Source organism: Bufo gargarizans, chromosome 9, assembly GCF_014858855.1.
Source record: "Bufo gargarizans isolate SCDJY-AF-19 chromosome 9, ASM1485885v1, whole genome shotgun sequence".
NCBI classification, from domain to species: Eukaryota; Metazoa; Chordata; class Amphibia; order Anura; family Bufonidae; genus Bufo; species Bufo gargarizans.
In genome coordinates, this window is record NC_058088.1 from 197,176,763 (window position 1) to 197,199,705 (window position 22,943).

A 22,943-nucleotide genomic window follows, 5' to 3' on the forward strand; every position below is an offset into this window, starting at 1 on the left:
GACACATCCATGGCGCAGCGTGCAGCTCTGTGGAACGTACAATCTATTCTTTATAGGCCAAGTACAGACTACAAGCCGTGTCTGTGGGGGGACCCCAGGATATGCGGACTCTAAAGGCCTGCTTGGTGAAAGGAACACATGGGAAACGGCTCCTGCCTTCTGATAGAGCAGGACATACAGCTGGGTATGTGCAGTGTCATATGCGAAGGCCCCGGCTTTTGTCCCCTTTACAATAGAGACGTTTATTGCATTACTGAGGGTCCCCACATACCCCCCAATACCCGCAACAAACCCCGGTGGCTGCTTCATACAGAACGACTAACTCTGTGAGCGGAGCTCACCGTCTAGGATGGAGTTTTCCTTTAAATATCATGGCTGCCATATCGTCTGAGCACCAGCTGTCAGAGATTTCCCTGTGTGCAGCATATACCATGTAGGGAGCAGTAAGGCTGCGTGCGGCCCTGCTGCGCATGCGCTATCCTGTCGCACCGCAAGGTCACAGCTTCCTGTGTGGTACCTACCTTGACACCACGTGGTCCCGGATACCCAATTGTCCCTTGAGGTCCAGCAGGTCCCTGACGGGGAAAGAAGAGAAGCTTAGATCAGCAAGAAAGAAATAGACAATTATCACCATAGCGGATATACACAAGTAGGTAGAAAGTATGTGAACCCTCCTCCACTCCACCGCCATTATAACGCCGTCATTCCACATACATAAGATAAAGTCTTATTTGTAAGAATCGGGTCATCTGGGTGCATTGATATTTCTATAATCTGCCATTAACGGGACCTGATAAAGTCCAGATTACAATATAGTCTGGATTATCAGACGGCTGCTTCTGGATTTATGATACTGCAGTTCTCTGCCGGACTGTCTGCACTGACAGTAAGAGTCCTCATTATCCTTACACAATGCAGCGTGAACTACAACTCCGATCACAGTAAATGGAAGGCCGGCGCCCGCTGCTACTGGTCAGGACTGTGCCCGACGGTGGAGGAGCCGTATTTACTGCTCGCCGGCTTTGTTTTTCCAACCGCTCTCATCGGTGTTTAAACTTTGAATTAAGTTTCTGTGCTGTTGCCTGGCAACCGAGAGACAGATGCTGCATGGGAAGCGTTGCTTCCACCACGGATTATGGCGGACCCGGCCGATCCTGCTGAATATGTATACGTGAGAGATCGTTCCCTCTGCACATTGATAGAAAGGAACATGTAAAATAACAGATCAGAGCTCACACCCCTGACGGCAGGCCGCCCCCCCATACGCTGCGGAGACCAGAGTTCACACTGCACGGTATAGACGGTTTATTACAGCGCGTCACACTGTAAACAGATCCGACCTCAGATATCCAGTACCGGCACTGAAAGGGTTCCTGTGCCCGGTACATGGTGAAGACCCCGCTCACGGTTTTGCGGTGGTTTTTACAGGTGCAAAAAATCACCAGCAGCATTTAATGTGAATACACATTATAGTGTGTCGGGCGGATCGTGACTAATCCATTCCAAATCCTGTGTGTTTTACGTGCAGAACTGTAAGGCCCTTTTCACACGAGTGAGTTTTCCACGCGGGTACGATGCGCGACGTGAACGCATTGCATCCGCACTGAATCCTGACCCATTCATTTCAATGGGTCTGTGTACATGAGCGTTGTTTTTCACGCATTGCTTGAAAATCCCAGCATGTTCTATACTCAGCGTTTTTCACGCAGCCCTGGCCCCATTGAAGTGAATGGGGCTGCGTGAAAAACGCATTGCATCTGGAAGCAAGTGTGGGTGCGATGCGTTTTTCACGGATGGTTGTTAAGTTATGTTCAGTTTTCATAATGCGTGTGAAAAACGCATTGCACCCGCGCGGGAAAAACTGAACGCAATCACAGACAAAACTGACTGAACTTGCTTGCAAAATAGTGCGAGTTTCACTGACGCATCCTGAACGCACCGGACCTAATCCGACACGCTCGTGTGAAAGGGGCCTAACTGCTGTAATTTTCTACGCCAAGAGTTGCTACAACATTTGCAACAGAAAATCTGCAGCATATCCTCCACGTGTGAGCATACCGCTATGACTTCAAATCCAGCCCCTTGCAGAAGACACTTTGACAATCAGTGTAGGGATAAGATGGGGTACACAGGGTGGCGCTGAGGGAGTCACGGTGGGGACAGTTTTTTCAGTCAGATAGTTTTGCGGCCGCTCCGTCAGGCTACAGGTCCTAACCCTAAAGCATCTGTACGTACGCTGCAGAACGCGAGTACCTGCAGAGTCGTCCCCTGGGGTCCAGTCTTTCCACAGCTTAGTCCTCTCTGTACTTTACATAAGAAGAGACTCTTGGAAGCAACTGCTAGTGGCTGCCATTATCATCCCTATAGGGACTGCTACTCACCCTGAATGACGCATTCACTGGCACCATCCCGCTCCACTACTGCCCTGCTAATGCGTCAGTCTATCCGTGTACAGGGCAGCTCAGGATGAACAGTGCTGGGTGCAGTGAATTTAATTGCAATGCACTCCAGAAGGGAAGCAGTGAGCGGCGGCTTCACCACAGGGGTATGCTATCCACCATGCAGGACATCCCATCACTGCTGGGAATATCTTCTTTGTAGGTCACCTGGATGATCGCCTCCTTCTGCAGAGAGTAACCTGTCACTCATCCCTGAGCACGGTCTAATGACATACAAGCTGTCAGATTCGGCCTGGGGTGCAATTCCTATTTTTAAAATGAATTCACTTTGCTTTAGTGCCCACAGGGTGGAAAAAATATATTTTATACCACATTTTAATTTGTAATATTTTATGGTTGATAGGCCTGTCATAGGTAGGAACGACACGGAAGAGGATACAGGAAATAGAAGATTTATGTAAATTTCTAGTATTTTATTGCTTTTAACCCGAGGCAGGTAATAAGTTACTGATCATTAACCACAAAACTCAGAGGAGAGAACCGAGAGAGCTCTGCTACATATAGGTAAGGACCAGGCATAGAGAATGATATGACCGGAGACCTGGGGAGGACGCAGGGTCACGAGCTCAGCAGAAGTCATGGAGGGAAGGCGAGGATGTGCCTCACTGCTATAACCTTCTAGGGCGAAGCTAAATTCCTCACGTCTTCTAATTCACACCTCACACTGCACAAAATCATCGGCAATTTACAGGACACTAATCGTGACAAGAAAAGCTTCCAACTAAAATGTCAGTGGCATCAGGGGGCGTCACCGCTAAAGAAATAACCTATGTTAAAGGGATTCTCCAGGAATTAAGAAAATGGAAATACTTAAATGTCACTTTATACTAAATATATTCCCAAATACCGTTCATTATTTAGAATCGCTCTCTTTGTCGGGGGAGCAATCATCAGGGGAAACAAAATGGCCGCCGTCCTATCAGTACACACAAAGCCTGTCCTAATCGCACAGCAGGACAAGTTACCTCACAGCACTGAGCCATAGAGCTGCCTCAGCCTCCTCTCTGCTCTACTAGTCAGGATCCTGATACAGGTGAATGGAGATGAGGAGACATGAGAGGAGGGTGAGGTGTGGATGACGAGCAGCAGCTCTTGTGTGCAGTCTCCATTACCACAGTCTGTCCTGTCCGTCCTCTCTGTACTTCATGTCTCTTCATGAACTAAACTCCCTGGAGATTCAGCTAAAGTTCTTATCATTTGTATTCAGGATCATAATCCCTGACAAGCAGAGAGGAGGCTGAGGCAGCTCTTTACCTCAGTGCTGTGAAGCAACTTGTCCTGCTGTGTGATAAGGACAGGTTTTGTGTGAACTAATAGGACGGCAGCCATTTTGTTTCCCCTGATGATTGCTCCCCCAACAAATAGAGGCATTATAAATAATGAAAGGTATTTGGGCAGCACGGTGGCTCAGTGGTTAGCACTGGTGCCTAGCAGCGCTGGGGTCCTAGGATCGAATCCAACCAAGAACAACATCTGCATGGAGTTTGTATGTTCTCCCCGTGTTAGCGTGGGTTTCCTGCTGGTTCTCCGGTTTCCTCCCACACTCCAAAGACAGACTGATAGAGACCTTAGATTGTGAGCCCCACTGGGGACAGTTGGATGCTAATGTCTGTAAAGTGCTGCGGAATATAGTACCGCTATATAAGTGCATAAAATAGATACATAATATATTAATTATAAAGTAATATTTCAGTATTTTCATTTTCTTAATTCCTTTAATGGGGTGGAAAGTTAATTAACTCTTTCTAAGCCACATCAAGGGCAAAAGTATGGTATATTGTATCAGCAGAAGGGAAGGTAACAGGCTATGGAAGCAGAACGGCACTGCCACCTGGTGACCAAACTGGGAAACAGCAGTTCATCTCTATAGTGAGGGGAAAAAAAGTGGGTCACCAGGAGCACCAGTGCCACATAAAGATGGGAAAATCAAAAAGAAAACCAAATTACTTACCGATAATTCCCTTTTCATGAATCCTCCATGACGGCATACCATGAGAGATGACCCACCTCCAACCAGGTAGGGACAGGAAGAATAAATTACCCTCCTCCGGCTCCTCCTCAGTGTCTTTCTGGACCGACAGTCTTTCCCTCATATATGTATATAAATAAATTTGCTTTTCATTCACACCGACACGCACCTCCACCTATCTACGATCACATAGTTATATTATATATATATAAGTGGGACCTATGCTGTCATGGAGGATTCATGAAAAGGGAATTACCGGTAAGTAATTAGGTTTTTCCCTTTCATCCTCCATGACGGCATACCACGAGATTCATTTTTCTTGTTTAGGGAGGGAATATGGCCTTCCTTTCTACCAAAGGCGAGCTCCTGACTAGCCCTAGTATCCACCCTATAATTTTTAATAACTGTATGAGGGCTTGACCACGTTGCTGCCCTACAGATTTGTTCTAATGAAGCGCTCGCCTTCTCAGCCCAGGATGCTGAAATAGATCTTGTAGAGTGGGCTGGGACAACGCGTCCACACCTAGGTCCCCGTCAAAGGGTTTCAGGGAAAAGAACGTTTCTAATTTAGCACTTGTGGGGTCCCCCATAATTCTGTGATCTGAAGAAAAAACTGTTTTTCTAGGCTCCATTCTGTTGATCTTTGTGAAGTTCTGCTTAAAAAGTCTGCCTTTGTGTTTAGGGATCCTTTTAGGTGTATAGCTGACAGGGATCTTAAGTGAACTTCCGCCCAAGATTTTTCTTTTTTCTGTTAACAGGCTCAGCGCCAAGCTTCTTGTTCCTCCTTGATGATTTAGGTAGAAGCAACTACTGTTGTGTTGTCCGTCCTTATGTGAATGTCCTTTCCTTTTATGTAATGAGACAATGCCTTTATAACGTCCCAGACAGCCGCCAACTCTCTCTGATTTGAAGAGAGGGTCTCGCTGTCACTGACCATTGTCCTTGGAAAGAGAGATAAGAGCAGGGCGCTCCCCATCCCCAAAGGCTTGCATCTGTCGTAATAACTAGCAGATGTTCTGGATTCCAGGGAACCCCTCTCATCAGATGTTCTGGATTTTTCCACCACTGCACAGACTGACATACTAGTAAGGGAATTGGAACTACACCCTGTAACGATTCCTGACTTCTGTTCCAACACCCTACTATCCACTGTAGTAGAATCCGAGTGTGGAGCTGTGCCCATTTTACAGCCAAAGAACAGTAGCTTCGTAGCCTCCCTCATTGTCCATACAGATTGATTTTGAAATCTCGAGACCTTTTCACTTATCCCCATCACCTTCTGAGTTGGAAGAAATGTTTCTTGAGGAGTAGAATCTAGACGGACCCCTAAAAACATTACATTCTGAGATGGGCAAGGATTAGATTTTTTCCAGTTTATTATCCAACCTGTCTGATAAAGGGTCCGACAAGTTAGGAACAAATGGTTTTCCAGTGTTTGTTTTGAGCCGCCTACAATTAGTAGGGAATGATTAGGATGTTCCGCCTTCTTAAGTGAGCCACCACCTCTAGCATTACTTTCACCCTCGGGGCGGAGGTGATTCCAAAGAGAAGTACTTGGAACTGGAAATGATGTCGTTTTCTCCCAAAATAACTCTATGTGGAGACATTTCTGAGCTTTCTCGCATACAGGAATATGGTAATATGCATCTATTAGATCTATCTTTTTTTTTTTTTTTACCGGAAAGACTGTTGAATAATAGCCCTTTTTTGTAGTGAGAAAGGAACCAGGATAATAGCTTTTTGAGCCAAGAGATTCCGAATCCCTTCTTCTTTCTTGTAAGAAGGCCGATCTTTGAATTGGGGTTACCCTGAAGACGTTTTGAGGGAGGAGGAAGACGAAAAGTAATATCGTAATCTTGCAATAATGTTTAGTACCCAAGGATTTACAGTGATCTCTTACTATTCTTTTATGAAAAACGTTTTCTTCCTTCCACCTGAAACCTGGCGTCAGTTTGGAAGATTCTGTATTTTTGGGGGTAAACATGAAGCCTCTGTTTCCACTCTTTTGATTTTTTCCTTTGGACCAGTGTGTTTCCCTAGTGATCTTTTTGCCTGAAAAGGTACCCCCTTTTTTTAACTATTCAAAGAGGACATTTTCTTTTATTTCTATCCTTAGGAAATAACCTTTTCTAAAATGCTTTCTAAATCTTGGCCAAACATCAAGTTTCCATGAAAAGGTAAACTACATAATTTCATCTTGGAACTGATATCACCTGTCCAAGATTTCAACCAAATAGCTCTTCTAGCCACTACTGCTAGTCTAGTGGATTTTACTGCCATTCTGACTGACTCTGCCATAGAATCCGACAAGAAATCCACTGCTTTTAAAAGCAAAAGGGACAGAGTTTTTTATAGTGTGTCATAAGCAGCTCCTTTTAGTAGAGCTTCTAACTACAATAACCACCTTTTCAAGGATCCAGATACGGACATGGCGGCAAGATTAGGTTTGAATAGAGCAGCGCAAGCCTTCCAGGTCTTTTTTAAAGTCTGATCTGCTTTCTTATCCATGGGGTCTTTTAGGGTCCCCATGTCTTCAAATGGAAGTGCATTTGCGCCTTTGGCCAATTTTGACAGAGACACGTTAACTTTGGGGCAGGATGTTCGCAAGGCCTCATCCTCTTCACTAAAGGGAAGGCGATGTCTCATAGTTTTCGGGATAAATAATTTTTTATCCTGAGTTTTCCATTCTCTTTTTACTAATTCCTGCATGTTTTTGTGACCCGGAAATACTCTCTTTTTCTTTTGTTCCAGTCCACTAAACATTTGATCTTGGACGGACCTATGGACTTTCTCATCCGAGAGATCCATAGTCGCCCTGACCGCTTTGACTAACTCTTTTGTATCTTCAGAAGAGAACGTTTTTGAATTCAGAATCAGACCCAGATGAATGCAAAGATTCCAGATCCTCTGAATCTGATTTCTGTTCAGAATCTGCAGATTCCGAACTAGAGACGCTCATTTTGGGATCCCTATGTTTTGAGCTAGCTGTCCCCGGATAAGCTATAGGATGTTCAGCTAGGGCAGACCTCATCTCTTCCCTAATTACATCCCTTAGTTCTTCCCTAATAGATGGGACTAGGTCTTTTGCCATATTAGTGGTAAATTTTTTCAGCGTTTTTTTACTATATGTATCAGGCAATTTTACTGAACATATTACACACTTTTTAGCTTTCGGCGTAGACTTAGCTTTCTGAGCCCCATCCTTATCACTCTGCATACATACAGGAAGAGAGGGGGACAGAGGTACAAGGGGTTAGCATTAGTAACATAACCGGCATTCCCCCCAAAAAAGACTTCCTTACTTACAATAGTTAGGGCCCTGTGAGGTCCCCATCTGACCAGTACCTAGCTCAGACATGTTTGTCTGAGCTACCTCTGATCCCCTTTAAATACTCTTACCTGTAGACCTCCGCCATGATCTTGTGCGCCAATTGTAGCTCTGCCCCTTCGGCGTGCATTTCACAGTCCGGAAGTACCTCCTGAAACGCACGTGAACCGCATCCGACTTCCGGTGGCGTCATGGTGAGTGTCGAAGGTATCGGATGGCGATGAGGAGCTTACAACACAACCGGAGGGACTCCCTGAGTGTCCGGTCACACATGGACCTCCATGCCCGACACGCTGAGCGGGAGGTAAGGAGCAGGGATCTTGAAGGGCTCACCAGCACCTCAATACCCAACTAGGGCACGGGTGCTGCCTGCTTCCCTCATGTGTATAAGGCAGTCCATTTTCTTCTATCCACCGCCTCTGCCTGCCTTAGACCAGAAACAGGCTCATAGCAAGTGCCATGAGGAAGATCCGTCTCCCACCTGGAGGGACAGGAAGACACTGAGGAGGAGCCGGAGGAGGGTCACATTTATTCTTCCTGTCCCTACCTGGTTGGAGCCGGGTCATCTCTCATGGTATGCCGTCATGGAGGATGAAAGGGAAAACCAAGAGTTTTATCCTATGAACAGAAAATACCTTTTATAAACCAAGTCAATTAACCCCTTGAAGACCCAACAATTTTCCATGTTTTATTCACTGCTTTCCCGAAGCCATAACTTTGATTTATTTTTTTTGCGGGGCAGGTTGTACTTTCTAATGTCACCATTTAGTATTGCATATGATGTAGTGGGAAACTGGAAAAAAAATCCCAAATGGATGTTTCTGAAATAGGTTTATGGGTTTCATTTTTACAGAGTTACCTAAGTGGTAAATGTGACCTGCTGCCTTCATTCTCTGGGTCAGTACAATTACAGGGATACCACATTTACCTATTATAAAAAAAAACATTGAAAACAAGAAAACATTTTTATTGATGTGTGTATGACTTTTTGATCAGTTTTGTCTGTTACACAGTTAACCACATGGGCTAAATACTGATTTTATAATATGGCTGGATCCTGCACCGCTCTGAATGCTGGATGTTTAGGCCCAGGAGAGGCAATTCTGACAGGTTCCCATCTGCAAAAGCCACCTTGTATATAGTTATATACAGGAGATACCCAGGTTATACCAGCTGTACATATATAGTTATATACAGGAGATACCCAGGTTATACCAGCTGTACATATATAGTTATATACAGGAGATGCCCAGGTTATACCAGCTGTACATATATAATTATATACAGGAGATACCCAGGTTATACCAGCTGTACATATATAGTTATATACAGGAGATACCCAGGTTATACCAGCTGTACATATATAGTTATATACAGGAGATACCCAGGTTATACCAGCTGTACATATATAATTATATACAGGAGATGCCCAGGTTATATCAGCTGTACATATATAGTTATATACAGGAGATGCCCGGGTTATACCAGCTGTACATATATAATTGTAGACAGGAGATGCCCAGGTTATACCAGCTGTACATATATAATTATATACAGGAGATGCCCAGGTTATACCAGCTGTACATATATAGTTATATACAGGAGATGCCCAGGTTATATCAGCTGTACATATATAATTATATACAGGAGATGCCCAGGTTATATCAGCTGTACATATATAGTTATATACAGTAGATGCCCAGGTTATATCAGCTGTACATATATAGTTATATACAGGAGATACCCAGGTTATACCAGCTGTACATATATAGTTATATACAGGAGATACCCAGGTTATACCAGCTGTACATATATAGTTATATACAGGAGATGCCCAGGTTAAACCAGCTGTACATATATAGTTATATACAGGAGATGCCCAGGTTATACCAGCTGTACATATATAGTTATATACAGGAGATGCCCAGGTTATACCAGCTGTACATATATAGTTATATACAGGAGATGCCCAGGTTATACCAGCTGTTTTACATATATAATTATATACTGGAGATGCCCAGGTTATACCAGCATGCTCCATACCACTATATACAAGAAGATGCATAACTTATACCAGCTGTACATATATAATGATATACAGGAGATGCCCGGGTTATACCAGCTGTACATATATAATTGTAGACAGGAGATGCCCAGGTTATACCAGCTGTACATATATAATTGTAGACAGGAGATGCCCAGGTTATACCAGCTGTACATATATAATTGTAGACAGGAGATGCCCAGGTTATACCAGCTGTACATATATAATTATATACAGGAGATACCCAGGTTATACCAGCAGTACATATATAATTATATACAGGAGATACCCAGGTTATACCAGCTGTACATATATAATTATATACAGGAGATACCCAGGTTATACCAGCTGTACATATATAATTATATACAGGAGATACCCAGGTTATACCAGCTGCACATATATAATTATATACAGGAGATGCCCAGGTTATACCAGCTGTACATATATAATTATATACAGGAGATACCCAGGTTATACCAGTTGTACATATATAATTATATACAGGAGATGCCCATGTTATACCAGCTGTACATATATAATTATATACAGGAGATACCCAGGTTATACCAGCTGTACATATATAATTATATACAGGAGATACCCAGGTTATACCAGTTGTACATATATAATTATATACAGGAGATGCCCAGGTTATACCAGCATGCTCCATATCAGTATATAGAAGAAAATGTATAACTTATTCCAGCTGTACATATATAATAATATACAGGAGATACCCAGGTTATACCAGCATGCTCCATATCAGTATATAGAAGAAAATGTATAACTTATTCCAGCTGTACATATATAATAATATACAGGAGATACCCAGGTTATACCCGCATGCTCCAGTTCACTATATATATACAGATACTCAGATTATTCCATGATATTCTACCAGGGGCAGACGGGCCATAGATCCTATAGGTCTATGGATACCACATGAGACACGGCCTCTAGCTTGGATACAAGATGAGATACGTTTTTTGCCTGGATAGAGGATGAGATACAGCCTCCAGCCTAGATACATGATGAGACACGGTCTCTAGCCTGAATACAAGGTGAGATACGGCCTCCAGCCTGAATACAAGATGAGATACGGCCTCTAGCATGGACGCAAAATGAAATACGGTTGGGCATGGAGGCATATAGGTTCCATATGATATCCTGAACATTTGCCCACAGATGTTACAGCTGGGCCTATAGATCCTGCACAGTCATAGGTTGTCGAAGATGGCATCCCAGCTGGTTCCATACATGCTCGATTGGCGATAAATCTGGAGACCAGGCAGTCAAGAAAGTGTTATAATCTGGAGGAGACATTCCTGGGAAACCCGTGCTGTGTGCGGGCATTTTCCCTGCCATAAGAGGAACACATGTGGTGGCAGGATTTCCTGCACGTATCACTGAGCTGTTAGTGTTCTCGCATCACTACTAGTGGTGACCGTCATATGAGATGGCTCCCCCGATCATCACACCAGAAGTTGTCAGTCCTGCCATTAGAGAATCACATGTGGTGGCAGGATGCCCTGTTTCTCTCCAATGATGCGCTCCTTCTAAAAGTCTGTCAGCTGGGTAAAATGTCTAAGAGCATCCCTAGCAGTCAACGATCTGTCCCCAGGAGGTACACTACACAAAAGTGGCCTCTGACAGCTTTTGTAGGACAGTGAGTGAAGCGCTTTAGCACCCTCTTGTGGTAAGACCCAGTGTCTCATCAGACCACACCTGTAACTACTTACATATTTTCAGGACGAGTTTTGCAGCAATCCGACATTTCTATCTGGGGCAGTATTTTTTTTGTCAATGACTGTATTTCAGAATGGCACACATTTACCTATGCCCTGAAGACAAGACCCTCATACCTGGGTTCCTTTCTCTCCTGAGGGGCCTTCTTTACCTGGATGACCCTGTAAAATGAAGACACACAGTAAGATTTCTTCTCACCTACTGAGATTCACTATCAGCAGTATACGCGGCCTCCTCACACCTCAAAAGCTGCCGCTGTGGACATTTATCTTGACGATGTGAATGCACAAGCTGCATACCAATGGCCATGACCCCCTCCGGAAATCGTCAATGTAAACATGCATTAAATAGGAATACATGGCCGCTGTCTTGCATAAACAGCTGCACCCCTGCCCGTAGGTTTTATCTGGTATCGCAGTTCAGCTCCATTGAATGGTGAGCATGAACAGGCATGGTGCTGTTTTTGGAAGAAAGCAGCTATGTCTTTCTATTCCTAAAACAAACCCTTTAATTTCCTTGGATTGTGTTCCCAGTTCCTATTCCTTGGAGGTGAAGGACAGTGTAACCTTCAGGTCAGTTCCCCCTCTCCTTGCCTGTTTATAGTGGTGTGCGTTCAGAAGGGGGTCCTCGATTATCGTCTAGAGCTAATGTTAACTTCCCCCCAAAAATCAGCTGCAGGGTCTAACTTTTGGGAACTCGCGCCCTTGAAGTACCGTGCTTACGTTGCTTTATGATCATTTTTACGCTCGCAGGGACAGACAGGAATAGCTCTGAACCCCCTTCCCCAGCCTTAAACATGTGACATGCGGAGAAGGACGGTGCATGTGATACTTACAGGTGGACCATCTGCTCCCGGCATTCCAGGTAAACCAGGTTTTCCCAGCGGACCCTAAAAATCACAACAACATAAATGCAGATTTTCAGCTTACACTTCACCAGCCGAACAATATTTCCCAGAGTTTTGCATCAAAATAACATTCACATTCTGTTCTTATGAATATGGAAAGTTATGTAAATGTGCGCGCTCATCATGGCAGCTTTGAATCCCTGCAAATAATTATTCTGCAGCCCATCCAGAGGCTAAGCGGTCTGAGTAGCCAGAAAACATCAAATGCAGAGAAATCTCATCTTATTTTCTGGTGAACAAATAATTTCTGTGCATTTATGTCTTAAGGAAACGATTGAAATGGCCTCAGACTTGAAGGAATAGCAAATGCTTCTATCTTTGCCACACGGGATGAATGCAATTATCATATGTATCAGAAAACGCTCTTATTGAGCATCAGCTCCGCATCCAGAGCCGCCGGTGCAGTGCACGGATACAGCCGATGAGTACAGAGCCAGTTATTGCAATATATACAGATGAAAACTAATACATTGATCTGTACGTGGTCTCTTAAAGTGACATGTACCAGCAGCTCTGGAGGGATCGCTTCTCTGCTGTGTGATCTACAGTGCTTTAAAGTAGGCCCTGAGATAAAACGGGTCCATGCTGGATAGTGTGGATTACACCTGCGTGTATGCAGACGAGCTTAGGAGTCACCAGCAGGCCGCCTAATGATGCCCTGATGCTGGAGGCGCAAACTGCCCAGAGTAGTGATCCTAAGGCTTTTGGGAGGCTCCTCGTCCTCAACCCTTGCTAAGCTTTCTAGGACTGAAACATGATCAGGCGTCCTATCCTTAAAAGACTCTCATGCACTATTTGTTTGGCAAGCTCACATTCTGTTTGAACTTGGGCGATGATGTTCTGGATGATGTTGGCCAGATGGGTAAAAGCCTTCTGCAAAGCCACTACCCTAAGTTAGAAATTAACCCCTTGTTTTGTAGATTTGTGAGATCATCTGTTATAAGAGAGCAATTCCATACTTCACAGTCTGAGGGACTTCTGGTTCTATTCATCCTGCCACATCAAAGTCTTAGGGCTCTTTCATATGAGCGGATGCCGTGCGTGGAATCCACTGCGTGAAAGAGAGCCAAGCCCCGCTCCGGACAGCAGAAGCACGGAGCATTAACATGATTGATAATGCTCTGTGCCTCTCTGTGACCTTTTTACTGCAAAATCACAGTGAGATACAGTTGTCACCGCGATTCTGTAGTAAAAAGATCACAGAGAGGCACAGAGCATTATCAATCATGTTAATGCTCCGTGTCTCTGCTGCCCGGAGCGGGGTTTGGCATTCTTCACGCAGCGGATTCTACGCACGGGATATGCTCGTGTGAAAAAGCCCTTACTGACCATCCTGTTATGAGTTTGATGTAAAAGGAAATTAGTCAAGGGATGTTCTTGATGACACCCCATCTATCTCTATATCTGACCCGGTGGCTTCCACCACCCAGGGAGACAGTGAGGTCCATGGAGTAACACATGTCTCTAGCATATGTCTGGATGGATACAGACAAGGACAGCACAGTTTACATTACATGTGATGTCATTTATTGTGTTTAATGGAGACATGAAAGTTGGGCGTGCCCCCAGCTCCAGTTGTATAGGATTCATGCAAACAGTGCTAATAATGGGTGAGGTCAATGTTTTCTCCCTGCAAATATTCCCGACTCCACTGCTGTCATGACAGGGAAGATATACAGACAGAAAGATGGACTCTGCTGTATGGATGAGTCGTTCTCATACATTTTACTGAGGGGAGGACACAGCAGCTGGGACATATTAGACATTACCTTCGTTCCTGGTGGCCCAATTGCACCCTGAGGACCTGGAAGACCCTGCAGAAAAAAAGAGAAATATCAATCTGTTTATCATTTTCATTCCATGACTGCTTCTTGCTATTTGCAGCAGCTCCTAATATTTCGGTAGTAATAATGTCAATCTGTCAGGGTTTCAGGCAAGTTATTCATGAGAACTTGTTCGTCCCCATTAAAATTCAGTGTCTGAAAAAAGGTTAGCAGAAGTTCATCCTTCAAGATGGCGGCCCAGTGGGAATCTCACACTTGCACTTCACCATCTGGGCCCTTCATAAAGGAAACCAGAGGTTGAGGAAGAACAGAATGGAGATCTAGTTGGCACTGACAAGGTTATATGCAAGTAGGAGAAAGAGTAAAACCAAGGACATTCACTGCTTCAACATACTGTACGTTATACCTAAAGCCTGGTGACTACAAGGATTATCTCCCTTCTAGAATAGCAGAGCCTTAAATTAGAACTTGAGGGCCCATACTGGGTCTGCAGGTGACCGCTGGCCTCTGTATGGTAGGCGGTGTGGCTAATATATGTCTCAAACACTGGCCAATAATTTGTGAAATGTAGGCCTTCTCTCAGTATAGAAAAGGAATATGGGAGCAAGGAGGGTAAGGGGACCTGGATACCTCTCAATCCAGATCAGTCATCCATTCCAACCATCTTCCGGCATATTCAGACAATGTTTGGCATTAGAGATGAGCGAATTTCATATTTTAAAATTCTTTCACACTTCGTTAGTTGGTAAAAGTTGAATTGCGGTATGGATTCCGTTACCACGGACCATAACGCAATTCTATGACAGAATGCAAAGCCGAATGCCTTTAGAGGACTCCCCTGCATAACGGAAACGGGACGGATCCGTTTTGCAGCTGCCCATAGACTTCTATTATGATGGAATGAATAACGGAATGCCTCTAAATGCATAGAACTGCGTTATGGTCCGTGGTAACAGAATCCATAACGCAATTCACCTTTTACCAACAAATGAAGTGTGAACGAATTTCATAAGCAGAAATTTGCTCATCTTTACTTGGCATCACTGGCTTATGTTGAGGTCATTGGCTGTTAGGTTAGGCTAAATAAGCAAAGAACCCCACTTTTACATGCGGTGGCCTATTCACTCTGCACAGAACACAAACAGAATACGTACATACGGAGCAAACAAGCTCATCAATTTGAGCCCTTTAGCCTCACCTGTGCACCTGGGTTTCCTTGCTGACCAGGAGGTCCTGGCTCGCCTTGAGGCCCCTACAAGAAAAGGAGTGCAAGGTCACCATAAGGACTATTCAATAACATATGATAACGTGAACAGCTATAAATCAATACTTACCATGCTGCCTTTGAGTCCAACTGGACCGTCCATGCCACTAACACCCTGTAACAGGAGCACAGACATGCATCAGAGATGAGAAGAATACACACGACCACCATTCACCGTCTACAGATGGCCGGCACATGAAGTCAAAGCCACAAGCTATAGCGACTTCACATAAGTTCCTTCTTCTTGGAGCCTCAGTTAGGGCTCATTCACACGACCGTATGAACGAGTCCACATCCGTTCCGCAATTTCAGACAAGAATAGGCATTTTCTATGGTAGCGGCGGCCATGAGTGGTCTACAAATTGCGGAAAACCCATGGGCCGCTTTTCGTGTTTTGCGGATCCAGAAAATACTACGGACGTGTGAATGTAGCCTTACACAAATGACCACTTATCTCATTTCCAGTGCACATAGTCTAACAAGCACAATCATCATAAATGATGTGTAAAAAACCCAGGACCTGGGTAGAAGAAAAGCACCAGACCTCACACATACTCCAAACAGATGGACGCATGTAACATACAATGATGCCTGAATTACATTACTCCCAATGATGATTTACCACCAGAGCTGTATTTATGCCTCCTGTTCACTGATCTATATACAAGGAAAAGTTATGAAGCAATTCCTTCAGCTCAGGCTCATTAAGCATCGATGGTCTGTGAGGATCTGTGGATTACTGCAGACACAGCAACAACTCCCCCATATCACAAAGCCTGATACCAGCCTCACCAATGTCAGGCCCTGGACAGGAAAAGGAGGAGGAAAGACTTACATGAGGTCCAGGGGGGCCAGGAGGTCCCTTTGGTCCAAGTAAACCACGTGGTCCCTATAAAAAAATAAAATAAATAGAGAATAGAATAATGAAAAATTTGCAAATCTAAAGAAATTCCTGCCTCAGCTTGGCGTAGGTGAAAACTCTACACAGATCAAGACTCAACAAGCCCAGTGTCTCAAGTGATTCTTCCCTAATATTAGGGTGACTACAATTAGCCTCACCCACAGGAACAGAAACTGGTCAGTTCATATCCGCAGATAACCTGGAAGGTGTGATTTATTTTTTAAGACCTTACCTTGCTTATAATATTAGCTGGTAGTGCATGTGATCTTACTGGGGTGAGGGGCATAAAGCTGATGACACCCCGGTCTCCTGCAGACACCCCGGTCCCCTGCAGACACCCCTGTCCCCTGCAGACACCCCTGTCCCCTGCAGACACCCCTGTCCCCTGCAGACACCCCTGTCTCCTGCAGACACCCCTGTCTCCTGCAGACACCCCTGTCTCCTGCAGACACCCCTGTCTCCTGCAGACACCCCTGTCCCCTGCAGACACCCCGGTCCCCTGCAGACACCCCGGTCCCCTGCAGACACCCCGGTCCCCTGCAGACACCCCTGTCTCCTGCAGACACCCCTGTCTCCTGCAGACACCCCTGTCTCCTGCAGACACCCCGGTCTCCTGCAGACACCCCGGTCTCCTGCAGACACCCCGGTCTCCTGCAGACACCCCGGTCTCCTGCAGACACCCCGGTCTCCTGCAGACACCCCTGTCTCCTGCAGACACCCCGGTCTCCTGCAGACACCCCGGTCTCCTGCAGACACCCCGGTCTCCTGCAGACACCCCGGTCTCCTGCAGACACCCCGGTCTCCTGCAAACACCCCTGTCTCCTGCAGACACCCCGGTCCCTTGTAGACACCCCGGTCCCCTGCAGACACCCCGGTCCCCTGCAGACACCCCTGTCTCCTGCAGACACCCCTGTCCCCTGCAGACACCCCTGTCCCCTGCAGACACCCCTGTCCCCTGCAGACACCCCGGTCTCCTGCAGACACCCCTGTCCCCTGCAGACACCCCTGTCTCCTGCAGACACCCCTGTCTCCTGCAGACACCCCGGTCCCCTGCAGACACCCCGGTCCCCTGCCGACACCCCTGTCCCCTGCAGACACCCCTGTCCCCTGCAGACACCCCTGTCTCCTGCAGACACCTCTGGTAGCTGCTTATGTCTTGCGGGAACAAAGGATAGGGCATGCTGAATTGCAACATGCCTAATGCTTCTTTTCCCCTTGACACCTGCCATTGGGGGAGAGTCAGGACACACTCATACAAATTACATATGTGTCCTGTAGAAGTTCGGTGGTTTGTCTGACTTACATTTAATTTGTGTGGTACCTTTTTGTTTATCAGCCAATTTAAGAAGAATTGAGTGAAGGCCCCTTTACCTTGCTTAATTGAGTAGATGATTGTCGGGAAGGAACAGTTTCTTCCCAGCAATTATGTGCTCGTCAGTGAAGGAGACTTCTTCATTTACATGCAGCGATCTCCTCCACAGTACAGGGAGCAGTGATCACTAATGCCATCGCTCGTCCCCATACAGAAGCGTTCCTTCCTGACAATCTCCTGCTCGTTAGTGGAGAAGACACATTTACATGCAGCGATCTCCTCCACAGTACAGGGAGCAGTGATCACTAATGCCATCGCTCGTTCCCATACAGAAGCGTTCCTTCCTGACAATCGCCTGCTGGTCAGTGGAGAAGACACATTTACATGCAGCGATCTCCTCCACAGTACAGGGAGCAGTGATCACTAATGCCATCGCTCGTTCCCATACAGAAGCGTTCCTTCCTGACAATCGCCTGCTCGTCAGTGGAGAAGACACATTTACATGCAGCGATCTCCTCCACAGTAGGGGGAGCAGTGATCACTAATGCCATTGCTCGCCCTCATACAGAAGCGTTCCTTCCTGATAATGGTTTGCCCGTCAGTGGAGAAGACACATTTACATGCAGCGATCTCCTCCACAGTAGGGGGAGCAGTGATCACTAATGCCATTGCTCGCCCTCATACAGAAGCATTCCTTCCTGATAATGGTTTGCCCGTCATTGGAGGAGACACATTTACATGAAGTTATCTCCTCCACAGTATAGGCATCAGTGATCACTAATACCATCGCTCGTCCCCATACAGACTTGTTGTTTGCCGGCAGCAGAGGTTGTTTAGTCAGCACGATCAGCTGCCAGCAATCAATGATTTAGGTGACCGCACAAATGAGCAGATGAGTGTTTCGCTCGTCCATCGGGTAATCTGCAGCACCTTTGCACCGGCAAATCATCACTAACGAGTGTTCCTATGAAAGCTTGTTAGCGATTACCTGCCCAATGCTCGGACAGTGTAAAGGGGCCTTTAGTCGTACACTTGTGTGTTTGTCTCTAAAGTATAAAAAGTGTTATGCAACTCTGAATGAAAATGTCCCAAGGGACACAATGTCTCTCCAGCTATTAAAAAATGTATATAAAGGAAATGTATATATACTTACAGGTTCACCTGGCAATCCCCGAGGTCCGATATCCCCATCATCACCCTAAAGAAAGCAACAAGATACCTGAGTGAAGAGCATCAAATATTAAGCCATTTCCCTGGGGTCCAAGCTCAGTGTCAGAGCCTCAGGATCTGCCCTTATATAAGCAGTATGCATCACAGGTCTTGTGGTGGACCTAGACATATAATATAAGTTGGTAGGTGCACTTACCCTCTCACCATCCTCCCCTGGTGCACCGGGAGGCCCATGGGGACCAGATTCACCCTAATAACAACCAATAAAATGTATTAATCGCTTTGACCTGATGACCAGCGACAGCTGAAAATGATCATATCAGAACGAAAAAAATAAACCTACACGATGACCCTTTTCTCCAGGTAAACCAGCTAATCCATCAAATCCTCTGTCACCCTAAAAAAAGGAAAAAAAAAATGTTTGTTTTGTTTTTTTACAGGGCATACTGACCACCATGGACACCCGCACAATACACCATACCTTAGTTCCGGTCTGTCCAGGCATACCACGAGCACCATCGCTTCCTGCCCGGCCCTGGAATATAGGAGAATGGTCATTCAGACTTGTAACATAAGTGATGCCAACTCAATAGTAACTGTGATCATGTCCCCCCGATGATGTGGTTGTGCTTATAATGTGGTGTAAAACGTGCCAACATTTCTGCCAAATAATGTTGCATCAAGTTTTTAAAACATTTATGAAGCAAATATGCCAATAAGAATAATCCACAGCGCCTCGCAGGATGAGGAGGCATGGCTTAAGATGTGCCAAAAGTTAGACAGAGTGAGCCACTGCGACAAATTCTGTGCACCTTTAGGCTGCCTGTAGACCTACCCTTCGTCCAGGCTTTCCAGTTGGGCCGAGAGGTCCTTGAGTACCACGAGGACCCTGCAAGATAAACACAGTGAGACCCAGGAACAGATCAGGCAGCAGCAGAACAAATAGATAGAGCGGTATAATTATTATTAGTGTCAAATGTTCAACATATTATACAAGTATTTGTATTATTTATAAGGCCCGTGCAGAGGAGCGTGTCCGGATTAGGTCCGGATGCGTTGTGAATGCGTTCAGTGAAAAATGTCATTTAGTTTTGCCTACGATCGCATTCAGTTGTTATCGCGTGGGTGCAATGCGATTTAATGTGTTTTGCACGCGCATGATAAAAAACTGCAGGTATACAAACATCTCTTAGCAACCATCCGTTAAAAACGCATCGCATCCGCACTTGTTTGCTGATGTGATTTTCACAAAGCCCCATTCATTTCTATGGGGCCAGCGTTGCGTGACAAACACAGAATATAGAACATGCTGCGATTTTCACGCAACGCACAAGTGATGTGTGAAAACCAATGCACATGTACATTGCCCCATCGAAATGAATGGGTCCGGATTCTGTGCCGGCACTAGGTGTTCAAATCACGCATTGTACCCGCGCGGGTATGCAGAGGGCCTTCGAATCAACATTTAACTTTCAGGGTACGTCCACACAGGACTGAAATGCTGCACATTTATATATTACAGTGGCAGCTAAATGGAGAAGATTCTAAGTAATCTCAGTCACCCTGCACAAAAACTAAACAAAAACTGTGAATTGATCTAGAAAAAAAAGTGGAAAAACCCAGTTTTATTGCAGCCCCTTAGATTAGTACCTCACTATTATATTTAGTATTACTAATGGGGCAAGACTGTGACAACTTTCAGTCTTTATAACAATACAGATACTAGTTGTCACCGTATAGTTATTACTGCAGTAGTGATCACAAGTTGTCACTTAGGTCTTAGGTCTCGTTCACACCAGCGTTCAGCCTTTCCGTTCTCCTGCATGCAAGACTTTCGTCTCCGCTCCATCTTCTGAGCGTAAACCTAAGGGACCCCATTATAGTCTATGGGGTCCGTAGGCTCCGCTTGCCTCAGTTATGTGCCCAATCCGTCCTTTCCGTTCTCCTGCTCCTATAACGGAGCAGGAGAACGGAAAGGCTGAACGCTGGTGTCAACGAGGCCTTATTCATATGTCAGCGTTTGTGAACCAAAACCAGGAGCGGGACCAGGACAAAGAACCTGAGCAAATACTTCTATTACCGTCCATCATGGTGGTAGATCCACTGCTGGTATTGTATAACATCCAACGATGTAAAACTCAGGTGTGTGAACTAGAGGTTACGCTCTGGTCACATTACACTTAGGCCTCATGCACACGACCGTAGTTTCTGTCTGCATCCGATACGCATTCATTTCAATGTGGCCATAAAAGATGCGGATATCACACCAAGTGCTGTCCAAATGTCTGTTCTGTGGCCCCACAAAAAAATACAAATAAATGAACATATTCTATTTTTGTCTGTTTTGCAGACAAGGACAGGAAATTTCTACATAAGTTAAAAAATAAATGGTGGCATGAACTCCCCCAGGATCCGTGTTTCGTGGATTCGTAATTTGCAGACTGCAAAACGCTTACGGTTGTGTGCATGAGCCCTTAGGGTTACACATCAGAGGTATGGGCGGGAGTATTCCCTGACATATATACCTCTGTATAGCAATACAGTGGCATGTGTCAGCCATTGGCCACAATGGTAAAAATATATATTACAATGTGTATTTAGGTGCCTCACTCTATAGGAAAAGCTCAGTCTGGACAGAAGGAAGGCTTATGCATAAATACCTGTGGCCCTAAGTCACCTGATTCCCCTTTCAGTCCTGAAGAACCAGGTAATCCCTGTAAGAAAACAGCAGTAAGGAGCAGTTTTAATACATCAAGATGACACAAGTCATGTAAAATGTTACACCATATGGTCAGGATCATCAGTGTCACATTACTCACCACTGGACCAGGTCTTCCAGTAAGTCCCATTGGACCAGATGGACCCCTTAAGGCCAGCTGAAATATGGAACACACAAGGTCACTATCAGACTCTGCAACAGACTGCGCCAATATGGATGTAGAAAGAAGTAGTCACATGACTGCGGCACGAGGCTTGGCCGGGTTCACTAACATCCCATAGTACACTGACTACCTCACCAGTAGGAGAACAGTAGGAGAACGGCAGCAGCATTATGCATAAAGCAATCTTTATTTTCTTCACATACCACTGTTCTCCTTGAGTTTTTCCCCTTAGTTACGGCTGTTTAAACATTTACAATATGAGGACCTTCTTAAGATAGCTCCTCCTCTGCCAATTCTCTGAGGCCAAAACTGCTTTCCCTCACTTCCCATACACACTTGCTGTAGCCAGCAGCTCCGGTATTATAGAAAGTGCATGCAGGTCCAGTTACACCTCTGGCAGGAGGGAAGGGGTAGGTCAAGAATTTGGTATAGGGGCAGGGGGGCCGTTTTAATTTTTGCCTCGGGCAAGCACGAAGGCTATGTGCTTCCTGCCCCTGGCCACAAAGCCCTGAGGGACAGGGGGCCCCAAGGTGAACTCCTTCACCAGGGTCCATGAGCCTTTAGCTACGCCCCTGGATGCCATCTTTCTCACCCTGGGAGGAGCTTAGCTATTATATGACTATGCACCTGACAACTGTGGGATCACATTACATGCAGTCACTTTCTACTAAGCATGTGTCTAAACACAACAACTAATCTTAGCAAGCAGAGCTGCAGTGAAAAGCATCAGGGAGGGACAAGCAGCAAGCTGATCTTCTGATAATGAGGAGGTATGGTTCAGAAGGCCTCATCCTCAAAAGGCAATTCCCTTCAATGGGGAATAAAAAAATTATAATAATTAATGAAATTTTCCTATATCACTGTCACAAGTTAAATGGGGCTTGTTATACATTACACACGGTTGTCAGAGATATAAGGGTAGTCGGTACAAGCGGCTCTCTTACTCTGGCTTGCTGTAGAATAGCTTGAGCCTGGGATTCCTGAGCAGAAAGTTGAGGTCCTTTGGAGGAACCGTCTCCTCCTCCTGAGAATCGGAACTAAGAAAAGAACAGGAGAACAGAGGATGAGAAAAGACACAACCAGATAAAGGGGTCCATAGAGAACAACGGCCAGGGGCCCCGACATGGTAGTTCACAGTCAGTGTAAGCAATGCATATTACATGGTCGTGCCTCA

General features: G+C 45.4%; 1 protein-coding gene across 2 annotated transcripts in view; it reads right to left on the reverse strand.

Moving 5' to 3' along the window:
• Positions 1-22,943, reverse strand: part of COL5A1 (collagen type V alpha 1 chain) — a 145,755-nt gene that overhangs the window by 35,622 nt on the left and 87,190 nt on the right. For both annotated transcript variants that reach the window (XM_044305252.1, XM_044305251.1), the window contains exons 13-27: positions 22,714-22,806; positions 21,707-21,763; positions 21,548-21,601; positions 19,723-19,776; positions 19,369-19,422; positions 19,231-19,284; positions 19,084-19,137; positions 18,871-18,915; positions 16,340-16,393; positions 15,575-15,619; positions 15,439-15,492; positions 14,226-14,270; positions 12,385-12,438; positions 11,666-11,710; positions 522-575 (exon numbers count right to left, since the gene is read on the reverse strand). In XM_044305252.1, the coding sequence (XP_044161187.1) occupies positions 522-575; positions 11,666-11,710; positions 12,385-12,438; positions 14,226-14,270; positions 15,439-15,492; positions 15,575-15,619; positions 16,340-16,393; positions 18,871-18,915; positions 19,084-19,137; positions 19,231-19,284; positions 19,369-19,422; positions 19,723-19,776; positions 21,548-21,601; positions 21,707-21,763; positions 22,714-22,806 (816 nt within the window). The remainder of the gene's footprint in view (positions 1-521; positions 576-11,665; positions 11,711-12,384; positions 12,439-14,225; positions 14,271-15,438; positions 15,493-15,574; positions 15,620-16,339; positions 16,394-18,870; positions 18,916-19,083; positions 19,138-19,230; positions 19,285-19,368; positions 19,423-19,722; positions 19,777-21,547; positions 21,602-21,706; positions 21,764-22,713; positions 22,807-22,943) is intronic.